The sequence below is a fragment of the Rhinolophus sinicus genome, linkage group LG06 (assembly GCF_036562045.2).
Source record: "Rhinolophus sinicus isolate RSC01 linkage group LG06, ASM3656204v1, whole genome shotgun sequence".
Taxonomy (NCBI): Eukaryota; Metazoa; Chordata; class Mammalia; order Chiroptera; family Rhinolophidae; genus Rhinolophus; species Rhinolophus sinicus.
The window spans coordinates 58,807,222-58,825,676 of NC_133756.1; the positions used below are offsets into that span (position 1 = coordinate 58,807,222).

The 18,455-nt window shown below is 37.0% G+C and overlaps 1 protein-coding gene across 4 annotated transcripts in view; it reads right to left on the reverse strand.

Moving 5' to 3' along the window:
* CDKAL1 (CDKAL1 threonylcarbamoyladenosine tRNA methylthiotransferase) overlaps nt 1-18,455 on the reverse strand; it is a 615,432-nt gene that overhangs the window by 34,075 nt on the left and 562,902 nt on the right. For all 4 annotated transcript variants that reach the window (XM_019734279.2, XM_019734280.2, XM_074335173.1 and 1 more), the window contains exon 14: nt 95-178. In XM_019734279.2, the coding sequence (XP_019589838.2) occupies nt 95-178 (84 nt within the window). The remainder of the gene's footprint in view (nt 1-94; nt 179-18,455) is intronic.

Below are 18,455 nucleotides of genomic sequence, written 5' to 3' on the forward strand. Positions count from 1 at the left end.
TCCCCACTTTTAAGTCTCTTTCGCCTAAACTGACTTACTTTCAGAACTCTTTTTTATTTTGGAGAAAACGTAAGAACATGGAAGTGTCTCTTACCTGCTCATAGAATCGATTGTGTGCAACGTAAAACTTGGAATCAAAAGATTCTTCTGTTACTAACACTTGCTGTCTTTCACCAATCTGGGAAGAGAAGGGGAGAAAAAAGGAAAGATTAAGGGCAAACACCTGAGAATCCAAAATAAATGCCAGCCCAAACAGTTCTGGACCAGTAAGCAGTGTCCTCCTGAACTTAAAAGCATACTCCAGAATGCTAGTTACCTAACAGCTAATATAAGAATCATGGATTCAAATTTCCTGAAAGACACTATTAACTACAAAGAGTTAATTATATATATGTATATATATGTATATATATACATATATATATATATATATATAATATATTACCGAAGTAATATAAAATGAGCACAGTCTGAAATCTTATTTTCTTATACAACTATGAAACAAAACTTGATCTGATTTCCTCCTTCAACGTAAGTAATATAATTAAGGCTTCTAAGACATACAAAAATCTTCTAAATATACCTTTGTTTCTTGAAACAAAGTTGTGAAACAAGCCAGAACAAGCTGCTTCTGATCCAAATTCACGAAAATATTTTGGCAATATGAAAGAATAGTAATAAACATTAATTTTAGTTATGAGGGATGCAACACTAAAGAAAATGCCTCCAAAAACTAGTCATTAAGTCCTTGCACCTAAACATTTCACATGTTGCATATGATTCTGAAATTACTGATTAATTCACACAGCTATTTACTTATATACATTTTTGCTGTCACAGGCAACTGTCTCTTCTTTGTGGCAGCCATGACCCCATGTTGATTTTTTTTTTTTTTAAGAGAAAGACAGCAAAACTATGGGACTGTTAATTCTCCATGGTATCAATCTACATTTATGATCTAAGCATGCATTTTTAATAACCAAGAAGTTAAATCAGACAAAACATTGGTTAAAGAAATGTGACTATTCTGAAAAATTCTACCGTGTGGGGACAGAGCCCCAGAGAGCAGTTTCCAGGCTCTCGGCCTCATGTAGAGGAGTGCTGGCTCGGGTAGTAGATGGCCATCAGCTGTGGCTAGTTGGCTGTCAGCTGTAACCATTGAGCCACTGGCCACTAACATAACTGCCGCGGCTACATTGGGGAGTCGAGGAGAGTCGAGGGAAGTCAGAGAGTCGGTCAGTTGGCAGAAAAGCGGACAGCAGATCGCACGTCGTGTGAATCCAGCCTCCAGTGAGACTATAGTGGTATAACTCCCCTACCTATGGCTCCGTGGGTATTATTTTGTGGCCTCACCATATCCTGTGTTCTTGTGTGGGGAGCGGGAGCAGAGACCCTGCATGACACCCTGCACAACATACCATTTCCAAGTTTATTCCACTGTGAAATGTAACATTTAAAATATCAATTACTTATTTTCATAAGGTTGTCAAAATGTCTGATGTAGCAAACCAGCTGTATTGAATGACTGTGCCCAGAATTATTTTTGCCATTGCTACTTGATAAATACAGCCATTTTAAAGCACGTTGGTAAGAAGATTTTTGAAGAGCAATTCCTATTCTCATATGCAGGGATCTGCCACCATGTTCGGGCAGTCACCATTTAGGAAACGTAAACACAGCTGCACTAAATAGACTACCTAACAATTAAAAAAGAAAAAAACAAAAAACTCTCCCCTCTCCATCATACAATGCCAATACCTAAATACACCATAATTTACTTTTTTTTTTTTTTAAACTATCTCATCTCAGCCAAAAGTTGTAAGGTTTCTAGGAATATTACTTATCAAAGACTTATTTCCCTCCCTGAAAACCTATAAAAGTTTCTGCAATATTCATCTCTTTTGAAAATCAAGGAGCAACAACAGAAAGTTCCCCCAACTTTGACTTTAAGCTGTTTATTTAAAAAAGACTGACAAATATCGGGTTTCACAGAAGTATATTTTTCTGGAAGAAAACTTAGAATGTTTGCACACATTTCACAGTGTGAGTTGCTTATAACTTAGGATAAGTAACTGTCAATGGTTCTTAAGGAAATCTGCAATTACACTATCTAACATTCAGTTTTCAGGAAATTAATCTAACAATAATGTAAGATTGTAGAGCCACTGAAAACGTTATGCTGCTTCTTTCCTCTTGTAAGAATTAATGTAGACAGTGGTAGTTATCATTTTGGGGCTGTTCTATTTTATCTGGAGATAATAACGATGACAGTAATATATACACAGAGAGTTAGAAAGACTTGCTATGTTTATACAGAAGAGGGCAGGGCTTTCGATCAACCACCAAAGAACTATTTGTAGGTGAGTATTTAACTATTATTTACCAAAGGGATTCAAGAAAACTGCTATGTGCAGTAATTTATAGTGGCAAACACCTCTCCACTCACCCTTTTGTCCTCTCAGCCATAGATTTTTTTTTTTTTTAAATCTCATTGGTTAGGCTCTTAAAATTCCCTTTAAGATACTGGGCAAAACTGACTATAAGAAAGCTAGGCCTTTGATCAAAAGCTGCTACAATGTATTCCCACATGTCCTAAAAAACAACAACAAAACCCAAATAATAAATGTTCTCTTCAATATATCTATATCTACATCTATATCTATCTTTTTTTAAAGAATAAAGTTGCAATGAAGTGAATATAAAATATGACCTTTAAGAGAATCAGCTGTTTCAAATAGCAAAATCACAATGATGTTAAAGAAGCAGGGAGTTCAGGTGCAACTCTGGAAGAGGTACCTTTGGAACCATTCCCACTACTTGATGCCTCCTATTTAATTACTAGCTGTAGAAAACATACAACATAATGAATCTAATTCCGTGGGGCATGACTTTTCCTTGAGTAGAGAAACATCTGTGACAAACAAAAAGCAACGTCTTTTAAATTCAATTTTTGGGTAGATTTTTCAGTATGTTACATAACCAGTTAAGCTGTGTTATTTGTGTCACATCTACGTTTAAAATTTCCCAACTGCCTGAAGTTGTGAGAAACATCAGTTCTAGCCATATGGCCAGATAACAGACACAAGAAACACACTAGCATTAAAAAAACAGTGGTTTCCAACAGAATTTGGTTGCTGAATGAATGCTCATTCAAGTATACTATATTTCTCCATTTGTCCTAAAACAAACAATATTCGACATGGCTATATAAGGATTTAAAGAGAGAAACTGAAAGGAATTGTTTTAAGGCAGGCAGACAATACCAAAATTAAACAGACAGAGTATCTGGGCCTTCACTTTTAACCCAGTAAGAAATGTTATTGGTGTAAGTACCCCTTGGACTAGAAGAAGCAAAAAGTTTCTTTTAAACTCATATATGAAATTAAATATAATCTTTATGTCAAGTTTACTTTTCGCTTCACTTTGTTTTTTACTCTTCTTTTGTTTTCCTTAAACAGAAAACCTGAGATGTGGCTTTGGAAAATAATTTCAATTCGATTTCTACTCTGAAGGGTTATATTAGGTTAAAGTTCAATATTTCAATATAACTGTTCAGAGTATCCAAAAAACATTCACAAAGGACAGATATATACTATTTGAGGACTGGTGTAAGAGAAATATTTATTTCTTGAAAACACAAGAAGGTAAAGAAATTTTTTGCTTCCCATGAAAAGTTTCTAGCAATTAATTTTTCTGTCCAATTGCCTTAGGGAAAAAGTAGAGATAAAAACACACATATCAAAAGCTCTCATAATTATTTACATCACGTTCCTAATAAACTTGAATTCTATCTCTGTTTATCCTACAAAATATTCTGACATGCTACTTCTGCAGCTATGTTTTTTGTTGTTTTTTCTGTAGATAATAAAAAACAATTTTTCTACCTGGCTGGTTTCTGAATGCATGACTCTGGAAAATGTCAAATGTCTTTCTTTAGTTCCAGTCAAATTAGTTCCCCCCCACCAAAAAAAAAAAAAAAAAAAGCTGCCTGGAACATGTTAAACACAAGGCTGTGACCTTAAACTCTGAAATAATATTTCTAGTGTCTGTGCAAAAGCCTGCCCTCACATACACCTTTAGACTAATTACTGCAGTGTAATATTGCCAGTGAACCACTGTAATTACACTTGGAGAAAAGTATGGTCTTGTTCTTTCCTAGCTAATGAAAATGATAACCTTTCCATTTTGATTCATCATTCACAACAGGCAGAGCATGCGATGCTGGGTCTCTAGGGTATACAGTAATTTTCCTGACTGTTTATGCACACTTCTGTTTTCTGGCCCTGCAGAAGCTGGAATTAAAGAACCAGGCATAGTTATGCTCAAAACAGTCAACAGTAATAGTAGCAATAACATTAAAATTTAATAATCATCCTTACTCCACAATGCCATTCTATAATGAAATAGGGCCCTGACACAGGAGTATGTGTCAAAAATGATGATAGCCTAGAAAACAAGTAATGAGACTCACAGTCCATTGTATTCAAAATGCTCGCCATCAGTTTATTGGTCTAGTTAAGGATTCTTGAGAGAAGATGGTGGACAATTATTGTCAAAGGGACTGGACTTGTATCTGACTCTTACACAATGACAGAAAATACATTCTATTAGAATTTTTAAAAACATTATCTTCTGTGTGAACAAACACACGCTTTAAGCTCTATTTATTAAACAGGATTAAATATATTCAAAAGATGAAGAATGAGCCTTTGAGGTAGAATATCCATACCTTTAAGTATTTAAGGTATATGTATCTATTATTAATTGCCATGAATTTCTTAGTGGCCCTATTTTCCTTCTTCATATTATTTCTTCTTCATCAGAAATAAGCTAACCATGAAGGAAAACAGAAAAATAATTTGGCTTCTTGAAAGTCCTTTCTCCCAAAGCAATAATACATGATACAAAGACCAGATCCAAGGTAGTTCACTTGAATAGAATTAGATTATGACATTTCTTCTAACAACAGCCCTGTGTGCTGTTTTCTTCAATCGTGGGCTAGTTCTTTTCTAGCCATGTGCCCACTCCAGTAAGAGAAAGACAACCCAAGGGAGTCTCTTCCCAGTTGGAGGCAAAATGCCAATCCTAATAACAAAGCTATTTCATCTGCCGGTTGAGAGCCAACAGTAATAGTCTAGTAACGGTGCTTTATTGATTCTTCACAGCAAGCAGTTACATGACAGATGCCAACCTGATTCCTTTTCAGCATCTTAGATCTATACCCGAGTGCTGACTGAACTTCCAATAAAAAAAACATCCAAGTTGTAACCACCTGTCTGTACATTTTTTGGTGTTCTAGAACATTCTAAGGTGTCACCTGCAATACTTTTGTGGAATTTTTTTTTAATTGTGGTAAGAACATGTAATATAAGATCTACTCTCTCTACTAACAAACCCAAACAACTTGCCCTTCCTTATCACAAACCTGGCACAAGTATGATAGCTCTGTTTTTCCTACACCAAGAAAACACTACAATGCCTCGGTGGTACAGGAAAGCGCTCAACATTTAAAACTATCTAAAGTCCTATGGCGTGCTAGTAGATCTATCCATGAGACCCTATTAACGGGATGGCTAAGTGGTACCAATACAGGATTATATGTGTGGAACCCTTTTTAATTAAAAATTCAATTCTAAGATTGAACATCTATCTCCATCACTCCCACCTTCCTGATATTTTTTCATTGGTTTTTATCAGTCATTGCACAGCAAGTCTGGGCCAATCTTCTTTGATGAGCTTCTCAAAAAGGCATAAAGGTGATCACACTTACCACTCAGAACTACTGAACAGACACTGCCTTCTTGGAAAGTGTCTTTAGAATTTTTGTTTCCCTGATGACACAATAAATGAGCCATATTACAAAGAGAAGGAAAGAAAGACAGACGACCAAGGTTTAAAGATTCAGTGTTTATGTAATCGAATACTGTCCAGTAATGACTTGCCAACTCTGCTTAGAACTTTGCTCAAAGCCCTCACGCCTGAAGCACTGAGCGAGCCTGGTACCTTCAGTCTCCTACACTACACTTCATCAAAACAGTATAAGACTCCAAAGAATTCAAAGAAAGATTCAGACATTTGCAGGAAAAAAGGTGTGAGTGTGGTATGCTGGACACCTTCCAATTTTCTCTGTGGTGGAAGAAGGCTCCTTTTCAAATATTAGATTACAGGAAAAGATGGATAAGTTCAAGCTCACCCAGCCTCTAGATGTGAATTTTTGGAATCATGAATTCAGAGCTGGCATGGGTGGAGGAATTAACAGGTCATTTAGTTCAAACTCTTCATTTTACTGATGAGAAAACTAAGGCTCATTGGAGATTAAATGATGTGGTCAAAGTCACACAGCTCATAATTTTTATCCATAACATTAAAAATGGATTTTATCCTGACAGTTGTTCTTAGGCAAACAACTGATTTACTCCAAACCTGCACCATCCAGTACAATGGCCACGAGCCATGTGTGGCTGTTGAGCCCAATCAAGATGCTGTAAAACACACTCCAGTATAAAATACACACCAGATTTCAAAAACTTAACATGAATAAAAGAATGCAAACTACTTCATTAATTTTATATTGATTACATGTTGAAATATTTTTGATATATTGGGTTAAATAAAATATATTATTAAAATTTCACCTGTTTCTTTTTACTTTTTTAGTGTAGTTACCAGAGAAAACTTAACATAATATCTGTGGTTCATACTACATTTCCACTAGACAGAGCTGCTCTAAAGCATTACTGTCTAATTTTTAAGGATTTAACAGAAACCCCCCATTTCACTATTTCAGAAGGACATTTGTCATGTAAAAAAAAAATTTTTTTTTTAACTCACCACAAACACTCTTAATTGCAGTAATCATGTAAATGCAATACTTTAATTTTAGGGAAAAATGCATACATATCTATAAATTGTAAAAGCAGGAATTTTGAATTGCTAAATTTCTCTTTTTGACCTTTAAATTATTCTTGCTTCCATCTTTCTGGTTGACCGCAGCTCCCCAAAAGCTAAACCATGATCAACATGCTTGTTTTTAGGGAAATGCAGGCATTCAAGGAGAGGACACCTAAATTTTCCAATCTGTCATCTCCCATTTTGTGTAGCTGTAAAAGCAACCATATAAAAAACAATGGCATTTGGATGAAAAAGGCAGAAATCGATCATTCTCAAATTCATTTTTAAAAAGCCAAAAAAGAAATGTCCAAAATACATACTGCCTTTGGTAAGATAAACTTTCGTTATCAACCCTGTTACCAAAGACCTCAGCAAAGACGTGAGCAATAAATAACACGTGCAGTACACACCACCATCTTTCAACCATTTGCCAGCCGGGATTGAGGCTGAGGAAGCAGAAAGGATTAAGCTGAAATCAAAGACAGCCAAACTCTAATGGTGTCGAATTAGCATAATAAAAGACACTGCCACAATCTTTCAGCAGTGGGCAACACATCTCATTAAAGAAGACTGAGTAACAATTATTCTCTCCTGCTCCCCCTCCACCCTCACCCACGCTTCTTGGCTTAGCTCTGGGAGACCCTGAGAGCTCAGCTTGAGAGCTTCTGCTTTATTGGCCTGGCATTCAGGCTGCAGGGGAAAGAGCTCACTTGTATTACTGTGCACCTGCCTCTCAATGCTTTATCCCGATTTCCTCTCCTGCTGTGAAAACGCAGCTCCTTCAAACACATACAAGTCCTGCTACTCAGTTTATAGGCATATAATATTGACAAATGGCAAAGATGACCAAAAAAAAAAAAAAAAGCTAGTTCTCCCTAAAACGTCTTTATTTAAAGAAAATTGATCTATTTGTTTCACTTCATCTATTCTGTTTTTCCCCTTTAATAATTACTTTGGTCTCAGAGTTAATGAAGCTAAATTGAAATTCTACTAAGTTTTATTGCCACCAGCAATTAGCTGTGAGCACGCATGCACATATACATACATGTAGCATGAGATTTAAATGGGAGTAGTTTGGTTCACACCTAGTCTCTCTTTGACAACAGAAAACTGAGAAAACATGAAATTCAACACAAGAAAATTGAGGTTTCAGGTGAACATGTGGGCACTTTTTATATACATTTAAACCGAGAAGAATGAAAGAGTCTTCTTAAACCAAGAATAAAAACAAAATATTCTTCCAGGGTGATTACTAAGAAAGATGAAAGCTTCAAGTAATCCTATATACTTTTTCATGTCATTCCACTTTGGGGGGAGGGTTGGGTAAAAAGGGGAGAGAAAAGGATGCAGTTATTTAATCCAAACAACTAATTCTGAGTCATATTTTTTGATCAGTAAAACCTTTCAAAAAGGAATCTAGTTGTGAGGGCTGCTTTGATTTTTTTTAAATGGCCTCTCCTGCCAAACACATTATTTATTACATAGTCTACTTAAACCTGAACACTGCCATGTCTGCAAGTTGCTCTAGGAAAATCTGTTAATCACAGATGTAGACAGGAACTTCTGCAATTGTTCCTGAGACGAAAGAGCAGAAACTGAGCCAACTCAGCGAGTAGCTGGGAAAACTCTATTGAACCTATTTAGTAAGTCTGGATTTTCCAAATGTCTGCAAAGTTACTGCCTTGATGGAATTTAGAGACCTTGAGAATATTCAAGACATTAACACAGACCAGAGAGCTGAGGTGAGATATTCTAATCCTATACATACCTCACACATGGCAGTCTGCAGTTAAAACAAAACGGGATATCTCCTAAATCCTGAAAGGCCCTTCTCTGGGTGGTGACCTACTCAATATTCAAGAGCCAGCTGGGTTCTGCCTTCCATCTGACAGGTAGAGTGGATTTTTAAAAAATCCTCCGTCCTACTGAATTTCTGCTGTTTTATAGGTAGATCACATTGTAATTTTTTTTTTAACTTCTTGCCTATTTATACTTTAAAGTTGGCCAGAAAGTAGTATCCAAATGCAACACATTATTATGAGTTTATATTTTAAAGCATGATAATTCTGTATCTTGATCCCCAGCGATCGATCTCTCAGACCACGGCCTGTCTTACAAAAAGTACCCAGGCACACTGGTACAATCTCCTTCCCTTTATGATGGAACCTCAGCCAACAGGATGAAAGCTTGAAGAGCACGAATCAGGAAGCCAAGAAGCCTTTGGTTCCACCTCTGCCACTAACTGGCTGTTTGATGCGGAGCAAATCATTTCACTTTTGAGCCCCCGTTTCATCATCCAAAAAAATGTGGAGGAGGTTAAAATTCGTAACATGTAAGGCCACACATCCTGTGTTTCTAAATGAAGAGTCCCATCGAGGAATCCAACCAGTAAGGTGTCCTACTCTGCATACTAAGTTCTGCAGGCAGTGGCCTTGGTGACAGCAGCAGTGGCAGTAGTGTCCTAAGGACTTGCTGGGGGCTGGCCCTGACAGCTTGTCACTAGTCTTCTCACCATTGCTCCTGCCTTTCACTTCCAGAGCTGACACACAGTCTGGGATTAACGACATTTGCCGAAGGCAAGGATGAATGAAAGAACGAACAGGAGCAACATTTTGGGGATTCAGTTTACCTGTCTGAAAGGAGTAATTAAAATAATTACCAGGCTGGAATTTTGAGTTGTCTTCAGATTACAACCTTGCTTTTAGGAGTCAGGGTATGTGCTGGAAAAGTATGATTACTATTGATAATACAGCCGATAACACGTCTACTGCCACGAGGAAATCCCCAAATTTCATGCACCTTCCATTCACTACCAGAAGAGAGCTCTGTGAGCTGAAACACATTTATGAGTTCAACATTATTACTGGATATCTTTTTCTTTTCTGTTTTTACTTTTATTTGCATTTATTTGATGCTGAATTTACTCTCGGGCCATAAGTTTTTGTTTCTTCAGCTTCTTCTGGGGGATCATTTTCTTCTGTGCAACCTCCTCTTCTGGCTTAGGAACAACCTGCTCTTTCTCAGTTGGGACCATCTCTGTGTGGCAGGGCGAGCTCGTGTATTTAGGGAGAACCCGCCCGTGAGATCCATAAGTTCTACGCCACATCTTGGGAGCTTTGTTCACCTGGCTGTGCTCAGTGATCCCGGCGTCTGCATCTAAATCCTTAAGTTCAACATTACTCTCTGCATTTTTAAGCACGTGCAGTAGAAATTCTGCTCTCTTTTTGGGCCACCGACCCTGCGTCCAACCCCACTGTCTGGCCTGGGCACACCTCCCAACTCCACCACTGTAATGATGGAATGGCACACACTGCTCTGTAACATGATATCCTTCAGACACTTGGTGGCTTTTCAGATATGCAGACCCTTGATGGCCTGGGCAGTTTCACGAGTGTTCTTAAAAGGAACATGTAAATTTGAACCTCTCGATTTACATGATTTTGTGGGGTTCTCTGGGTCAAGCGAATAGCAAACCATTTTCAGAGGTCACCTCAGGCCGCTTACAGGAAGAACGTTCACTGGATATCTTGACTCAAGTAGTCAGAAGAAAATTTTAATTTTAAGTAGAAAACTGTCTTGGGGCTCTATCCAATTACTGCTTCAGAACAGGAATAACTTTTAGAAAGAACCCTGTATGGATATGTGCAGACTAGACCATTGCTAAACAGCTAAGGAAGGAGAAGGCTGGGGTGGGGTCAGCCTTAAGGAGCAGTCAGCAGCCCTGCTGGGCTGGCTGTCTCCCCTTGAGAAATCTTGCCTGAAAAGCAGAGATAACTCTTGTGCTCCCTTTTCAAAGCCATGACTCAAAAGGATGTCAGAGAAGTAAGACAAAGCATATTTAATGAGGAGAAAAGAGGAAAGCTGTCCAATATTGATAAATCAACAACTCATTTTTTTCGTCGCTATTGGAAAGATGAACGATGCTGGGGGGAAACAAAACAAAACAAAACAACAACAAACCCCTGAACAACTTCTTGTCATTTCTAAAACATGGTTCTGTGCCTGCCTGAAAGAGTTAAACGCTGTTTAAATATTCATCATTCTTCTTTCAAAAGGATAAGAAAAATTCCTTTTGGATACATGAATTTCAGATTGCTAAGCAGACATTAGATATGGTCAAGGACACATCATCTTACTGAGGATACGGTAATAACGTTTTGCTTTTTAAAAAATCTTGGTTATATGTGACCAAAAAGAAAAACCCTACAGATTTTGATTTTATACATAGGCATGCCCAGACTCAAGAATAGTTACTGCTTTCGGAAGCATATGGGTGGGATGACAGGACACCATGAGGGGCTTACAGTGGGACCCAGGTGAAAGATTCACTAAAAGTGATCAATAGGGTATGCTTTTCTTAATGTTTTGCAATTGCATATTCAAAACCGCAGGCCAGCAACTATGCATTGTAACTGTCTTTATTTTGAAGAACTCTGCCTGATTTTAATTACAGATAAAACAGTTATTTGTAAATGAGTGCTTCATTAACATAACAGAATCGTGATAAACAACAATTCTACACAGCACACAGGACAATGTGAAGTTTAAGAACAGTACATATGCATGGCAGTAGAGCAGGGCAAACTCTCCTGTTTACCTTGAGCAAGCTGCTACCTTAAAATATTTTCTGGGAGATAACCTAGGTCAAAGCTCACAAGATTCTCAATTCTATGAAATTCGATTTTCTTTTATTTGCAGCTATATGCTTAGTGCTGAACACCAGGCTGGCACATAGTAGGTTCTCAATAAATATTTGTTGAATAAATGAATGAAAGAACCAGCTCTTTTAACAATTTAACAAGTATATAGTTATATTTTTATAGTTATACTATCATGCATTGATCATTTTTGAAAAATTGCCAAATTGGAATCAAATTATCTGTGAAGTTATTCTTTAATTCTATAATTTCCTGAAGGGTCATGGGAGAAATGCATTTATTTTTCTTACCACCTTCATAACAAACAGCAGCTGTAATAACCTTATCTGACATAGTAATTTGTTTATTTGCTTTTATTAAAAACTTTTTTTTTTAAACTTTATTTTTTAGAGCAGTTTTAAGTTCACAAAAAATTGGGAGGGTGCAGAGACTTCCCATGTATCTCCCTGCCCTTATATATGCATAGCCTCCCCCCACTGACCTGTCAGTGTAGGTTCATTAACTGTAACAAATGTACCACTCTGGTGACGGGCGCTGATAATAGTCCCTTATTTTTCAGCTTCACATATACTTTTGTTATTTCCAACTCAAGGAAGAAGAACACAGAGAATTTAAGTAACTTGCTCAAGGCTACTTTTTGAGTAAGACTGAGCTCCCAGGTGCCAAACTCTCCCGTCTAGTGTTTTCTGCAGCATACAATACCACACCATCTCTTTGCTACTTATTTAGTGCTTTCTGGAATAACGCTCATAACAAGCTTGTAAGAGAAAAATAAGTAGTGTAGTAACCACACAACACGGTCAAGTAGAAAAAGATGGGAAGTGGAAGAGGAATTTTCCTTTTCATCATTCACTAATCAATAGAGAAAGAAGGGAAATTATTAAAATATTTCATCGAAATAGTCACCTAGAGTTCTTTGCTTTGTGCTTAGTTACAACATATCAAATACAGACCAAGAAAACTGTCTTAAAATCAACACATGGTTTGTGATTAGATTTCTAAACTGACTTCAGCAAGATGAAGATGACTTGGGCTTTCAGAATTCAGGAATTAGGAGACGTGGGGAAAAGACAGTCAGATGTGTGATACGTGCTTGCTCACCAAATCATAATCAGAAGACAAAACCCCAAAAGGTTCTTCAAAAGAGATACTAGTTCCCTTTATAGGAACACATAAACTGAATAAAAATTAATAAAGCAAAACTGGTAACCCCATGAGCCATTCACACCTTGGCCAAAAAGTACTTGAGAAGAAGTTTTAGAATCCGAAATGTTAATCTAGTTTCCTTAATAGTTATTTCGGATTGGTTTAGGATGTCTCCCTTTGAAGCTTTCTAGAAATCAGTGCAAGATTAGATAATTACAACTGAGACCAGACAACTAACTTCTGCTTGCTTCTAAAATCTCTTGGAGCTGTAAAAAGCCGACATTACCAACCCCACTCATTTACTCCCATTGATACATTCTTTGGTATCACAGGGACTGGCAAATGATATGAACTTAAAGGTCTCAGATTTATTGTTTCAAATAATGGTGGTGGTGGTGGGTAGATGGGTGGGAAGGATTCATGAGGAAGTTCAAGCAACATATGGAGAAAATTTGCTTCTACTACTTACTTCTATTAGCCACCATAGCTAAAATTCTCTTCTACCCTCCCCACCTCCCCACACTCTCTGGCAACCACTAAACTGTTGTCTGCCTATGAGTTTTGTTTTGTTCTTTGTCATGTTCCTTTGTTACTCTGTAGAAGAGGGTAAAGGGGATCAAATACATGGTGATGGAAGGAGAACTGACTCTGGGTGGTGAGCATACAATGTGATATAGAGGATGTATTATAGAAATGTATACTTGAAACCTATGTAATTTTACTAACCATTGTCACATCAATAAACAAAAAAAATCTAAAATTCAAAGCGATGGTAATCTTTTACTTGGAGTATACATAGACAGAGACTTGTGTAGCAAAATAAACACAGTGTTTTATGAAAGTGATAGTTAATAGCTTAAGTTTTCTGTCACAAAAATTTTATTTCTGATTTTTAAAAATATAAAGATATATTATTATCAATAAATGATCATTTCTAAGTTCTTCAGCTTGCCAGAAACCAGTAGGCAAAAAATATGAAATGAATTTAACGCTAAGTATTAAAATACATCCTCCATCCCCCACCATTTCCTAAAAAACACAGGGGTAATGCCCTCGAGAAACTACTTGCCCCTAACTAAGCATCTTCATGTTTAGTACGTGATTTGTTGAGCATGAGTCTTGAGGTTAAATACAGCCCCAGAATGATAAATGAAGAAAACATGTGACTATTAACAAGCAAATTCAGGATAATGAATTGTTGATTCAGGGCAAATAGTTTCATAAGCCTATTTCAGGTAATGTTTCTATTATGAACTAATTTATTATCCCTCCCTCCCTCCCTCCCTCCCTCCCTCCCTCCCTCCCTCCCTCCCTCCCTCTCTTTCATTCTCCACCTCCCCAACCCGTTCCATGTGGGCAACCTGAACCCTCTCCTTTGTCTTGGAAAAATCCCAGACCTTCTCTGCAAAGGTGTTGTGTGGCCTTTTCTCCACCTGAAAAGAGGTGAGGGAAGACAGTGCCACACGAACAGCAGAGAAAGTACTTACCTTCCAATGAGTCTATTACTTGCCCTGTCATGGATTAAAAGATAACAGGGATACTGGCAAATTAAGAGTTTTGAAACTTGTAAAACAAATTGTGGCAGCATCCCTGAAACAATTTTAGAATGGAAATGTTTGCTTAAAAAATAAGAAAAGTGTGACGGGCTGGACTCCCTCCCTGAGCTGCGCTCTGCCTGTGAGCAACTACAGTGTTGCACACAGGACGTGGAGTCTGCGTTGATGCTCCTGTGCTTGGGTAAGTCCTCTCGGACCCTTGGTCAGGGGCAGGTGTAGCCAGTTCACTTAACAAATGAGAACAGGTGCCACTTCTTAAGAAACTGACGACTGCTGCATGAAAATAGGTTGCTGGAGATATTGATATCAGCGTTATAACTAGAGAGGCCCATGACTGGACAAGCAATTGAGGAATTGTCTGGAAACTCAGTGCCATTTGAACTTGATTAATTCCTTTCGCAATGACTTTTAACAAAATCATCTTTCACGAGGTGACCCCTCCTTTCAACCAATTAAAAAGCCTTATATACAAGTTAAAATTAACATTAAAAACGGCTTTTTTAACAAAGCTAAAAAATATGGGCTCCTCTTTGTTATTTGAGTTCAGAATTACACAGGGCACATTATTTTAACAGCACATTCATGTTTTCTTCAATTTCAGTGGAATTATGACATAAACAGTGGAGGATTTACAAGAGAAACAATAGGCACTGGTTTTGTGCAAGAATTTTATCTTATAAAAGATCCGTAAATAGATAACTCCTGTCATATAGTTTAGAATGATGGTAAGAAATATAATTTCATGAATGCTTCCTCTTCCTCTCATCTTACTCTTTCCCCAGTTCACTGCCCTTGCCTTGGGTACTATATGATTGCCTGGTGAATCTCCATTTCTTATCTCCTCTGCTGCCCTATGCCTGTAACACAGGCTACTACTATCTTTTAAGTCACATTTTTTATTTAGTTGACAGACCAAACAATCAAGGGATGGCAAAATGGTTGAATTCAAGTGAGATTCTGACTTTTGTTTGGAGAAGCTGTTCACCTTTACCATCTATAAAACGGGAAAAGCATATGTATATCTAACTGTTTTACAATTAAAGAAACATATATAAAAACATCAGCTAAAATACCAAGATTACATTTAAAAATCTCACTTCTACTATTGGTTTGTTCAATGTTTCTGGTTAGGTTTCTAGGCTTTGAGAACATTTTTTTATCAAAAATAAAGTATTTCTCTGTTTGCTTTCGTTATCTTTTTGGAAAAATCATCAAATATATCTGTAAATGATGACTCTTCAATTTCCTTACAGAGCAAATGTTTAAGTAGATCCAGCAGTTATTTTTGAGATAACGTATCTCCTTGTTACAAAAAAAAAAAAAATCAATCAGATGAAAACCTTAAATACTACCTAGCCAGGTTGAAGATCATATCACATTCTTTAAATCAAGCCTTTTGTTTTGTAAATCAAGTGTTTTGGTTTTGTCCAGGAAACCTACTACCATCATGTATTCATTTTTTTAGTAGTCAATGAAAAGAGAGTACCAGAAAATCACATATATTAAAGTTTTCAAACAGAATTAGGCTGTTAAATCCATGAAAAATTCATAATCATTGCAAACTAGACCTAGCTCTTTCTTGTATGTGATAACAGATACACGTTCTACACAATAAAGTGTGTTTCTGTGTGTGTATGATGCTCTATTTATCAAAAAATAATCATCACGATATATAAAAACTGCCATAAAAATAGAAATAAGCTAATGTATTAAAATGGAGGAAAGAAAATCTTCGAAAGTGGAAGGGAAGAGACCTAACTTCAAAAACAATGCAATATTTGATAGATTTTCATTCTCTTCAAGTCTACCTAAATTAACAGAATACTCAAAAGTGTAAAAAAGTATATTTCAGTATGATTCCAATTTAAGAAGGAGAAGCCTTGTGTATGTATACAATTCAACGTGACAGCAGAGCTGTGGGTTTTAAAATCATCATTCTAGAGTAGTCAGGGGTCAGTGAGGACTACTTTTCAGTAATGAACTTCCATCCTGTGAAGGCTTTTGCAGAGTCTAGGGGCAGGAAGACCCTGTGCCGCAGCTTGTCCTTTTTAAGATTTCACATTTTAGTGCACACGTCATCTGTCACGTACAGGCAGCTATCTATACACATGAATCCAAAGCAATATTTTGGACTCATTTATTTAGACTACAGTTCACACAAAAAACCCAAAACAAACAAACAAAACAAAAACAAAAACCAAACCAAACCAAACCAAAACAAAACAAACAAACAAACAAACAAAAGAAACCCAAGCGGACTAAAAATTTCACCACTGGGGATATGGGCTGCAACTTTAATATACTCATTTGCCTTTTTTGCACATCTTTTTAAACGACAGCCTTTTTACTCCCATTTCACTGTTTGGCCTTGCAAACAACAGTAACGCCAAATTAAACACAATGAACACTCATAAACAATGTCTGGTTTTAATTGATTAATATATAGAAAAATGTTCTTTTCTTCTATAAATATATTTACACGCAAGAAAAAACAAAACCAAAGCTTTAAACTTTTAACATTCCTTTTGTCACATAGTCTTAAATGAAATAGATGTCTACTCCATCTAAAGATATGTGCTAAGAAAGACTCTTCATTTCTCCTTTTCTTTTTAACTTAACAAATATTATATCTATCTATAGTGAACACTTCACAAATATTAGCTATTAGGTTGGTGCAAAAGTAATTGTGGTTTGAAAGGTTAAAAATAACTGCAAAAATCGCAATTACTTTTGCACCAACCTGATACCACAGTTTGGTGCTCAGAACAACCCCATGAAGTTGTCCGGGACCCGAGGGGCTAAGTCCTTCGCCCACGGTCCCACCGCTGGTAGGTGCCAGGCACAGCCTGTGTTCAAACCTGGCAGTCCGGCTCCAGAGTCTGAGCTCTTAACAAACATGAAACATTACCTCTTCAATTTCAAAGTCAAGTTACAGTTTTAAGGTGATGTTACAGATGCTTAATTAATCCGGGGTAGCTGATAACTACCATGTAGCCTGCTGTGGCATTAACATGTCCCCTTTCTTATTAAAAGATCTTTGCTAAACCAATATGAAATATTCACAACTTTAGGAGATAAAAGCCAAATGGCACCTTTAAAGGCATCAAGGGATCAAAATAGACTATACAGCTAAAATCCTTAAATGATAACTTTAATGCTCCTTTATTTATTAGTAATTTTAAACCTGTCAACTTTATTAAAATGGATAATGATTGCACAACAAAAGGCACACACAACCACGTAGCTTTTGAAAATGAGAGATTAACTCTATGGAGGAAAAAGTGGCGGCTGACTACAGTAGTTCCCCCCCGCCTCCCCTCGCTGTCCTCACCTTATTTGCAGTTTTGCTTTCTGTGATTTCAGTTACCTGTGCTCAACTGTGGTCTGAAAATATTAAATGCAAAATTGCAGAAGTAAACAATTCATAAGTTTTAAATCGAGCACCATTCTGAGTAGCAGGATGAAATCTCAAGCCCTTCCACTTGGTCACAGCCAGAAAGTGAATCATCCCCTTGTCCAGCATCTCCACAAAGCACATCCTCCCTGCCCGTTAGTCACTTAGGTGCAGTCTCGGTTACCAGATTAGTTATGAGAGAGAGAGAGAGAGAGAGAGAGAGAGAGAGAGAGAGAGAGAGAGAGAGACCATTCACATAACTGTTATCACAGTATATCGTCATAATTGTTCTATTTCATTATTTTTGTTGTTAATCTCTTAATGTGCCTGATTTAGAAATTAAACTTTGTCATAGGTGTATACATAGGAAAAAAAACCATAGTATACATTTGGCACTATCCGTGATTTCAGGCATCTCCTGGGAGTCTTGGAATGCACTTCCTGTGGAGAAGCGGGGACCACTGTATACCTTAAATCTAAGCTATGTGGTCACTGCAGTTGAGCACTGAATTTGTCTGAGCTTCCTGACAGTCAAGCACAAAGACTAGCGCGGTCAGCTGGATGAGCTCCATTGTTTCAAAAGAGGGGGGTGAAAGGCCTCATTTGGAGGCAAACTTAATAAAACTAATAATAATAAAACTTATCATATTAACCTATTAGTACATAGATTTTACAGTTAGGAAACCTATTTTATCATCCTTGCCTAGGAAAGTGCTTTACACCAAGGAACTGTCCAACAAATATACCGTGTAATACAATACAAACATGTATGGCCACCTAAGAGTATTTTTCGGCTGTGTAACAACAGTT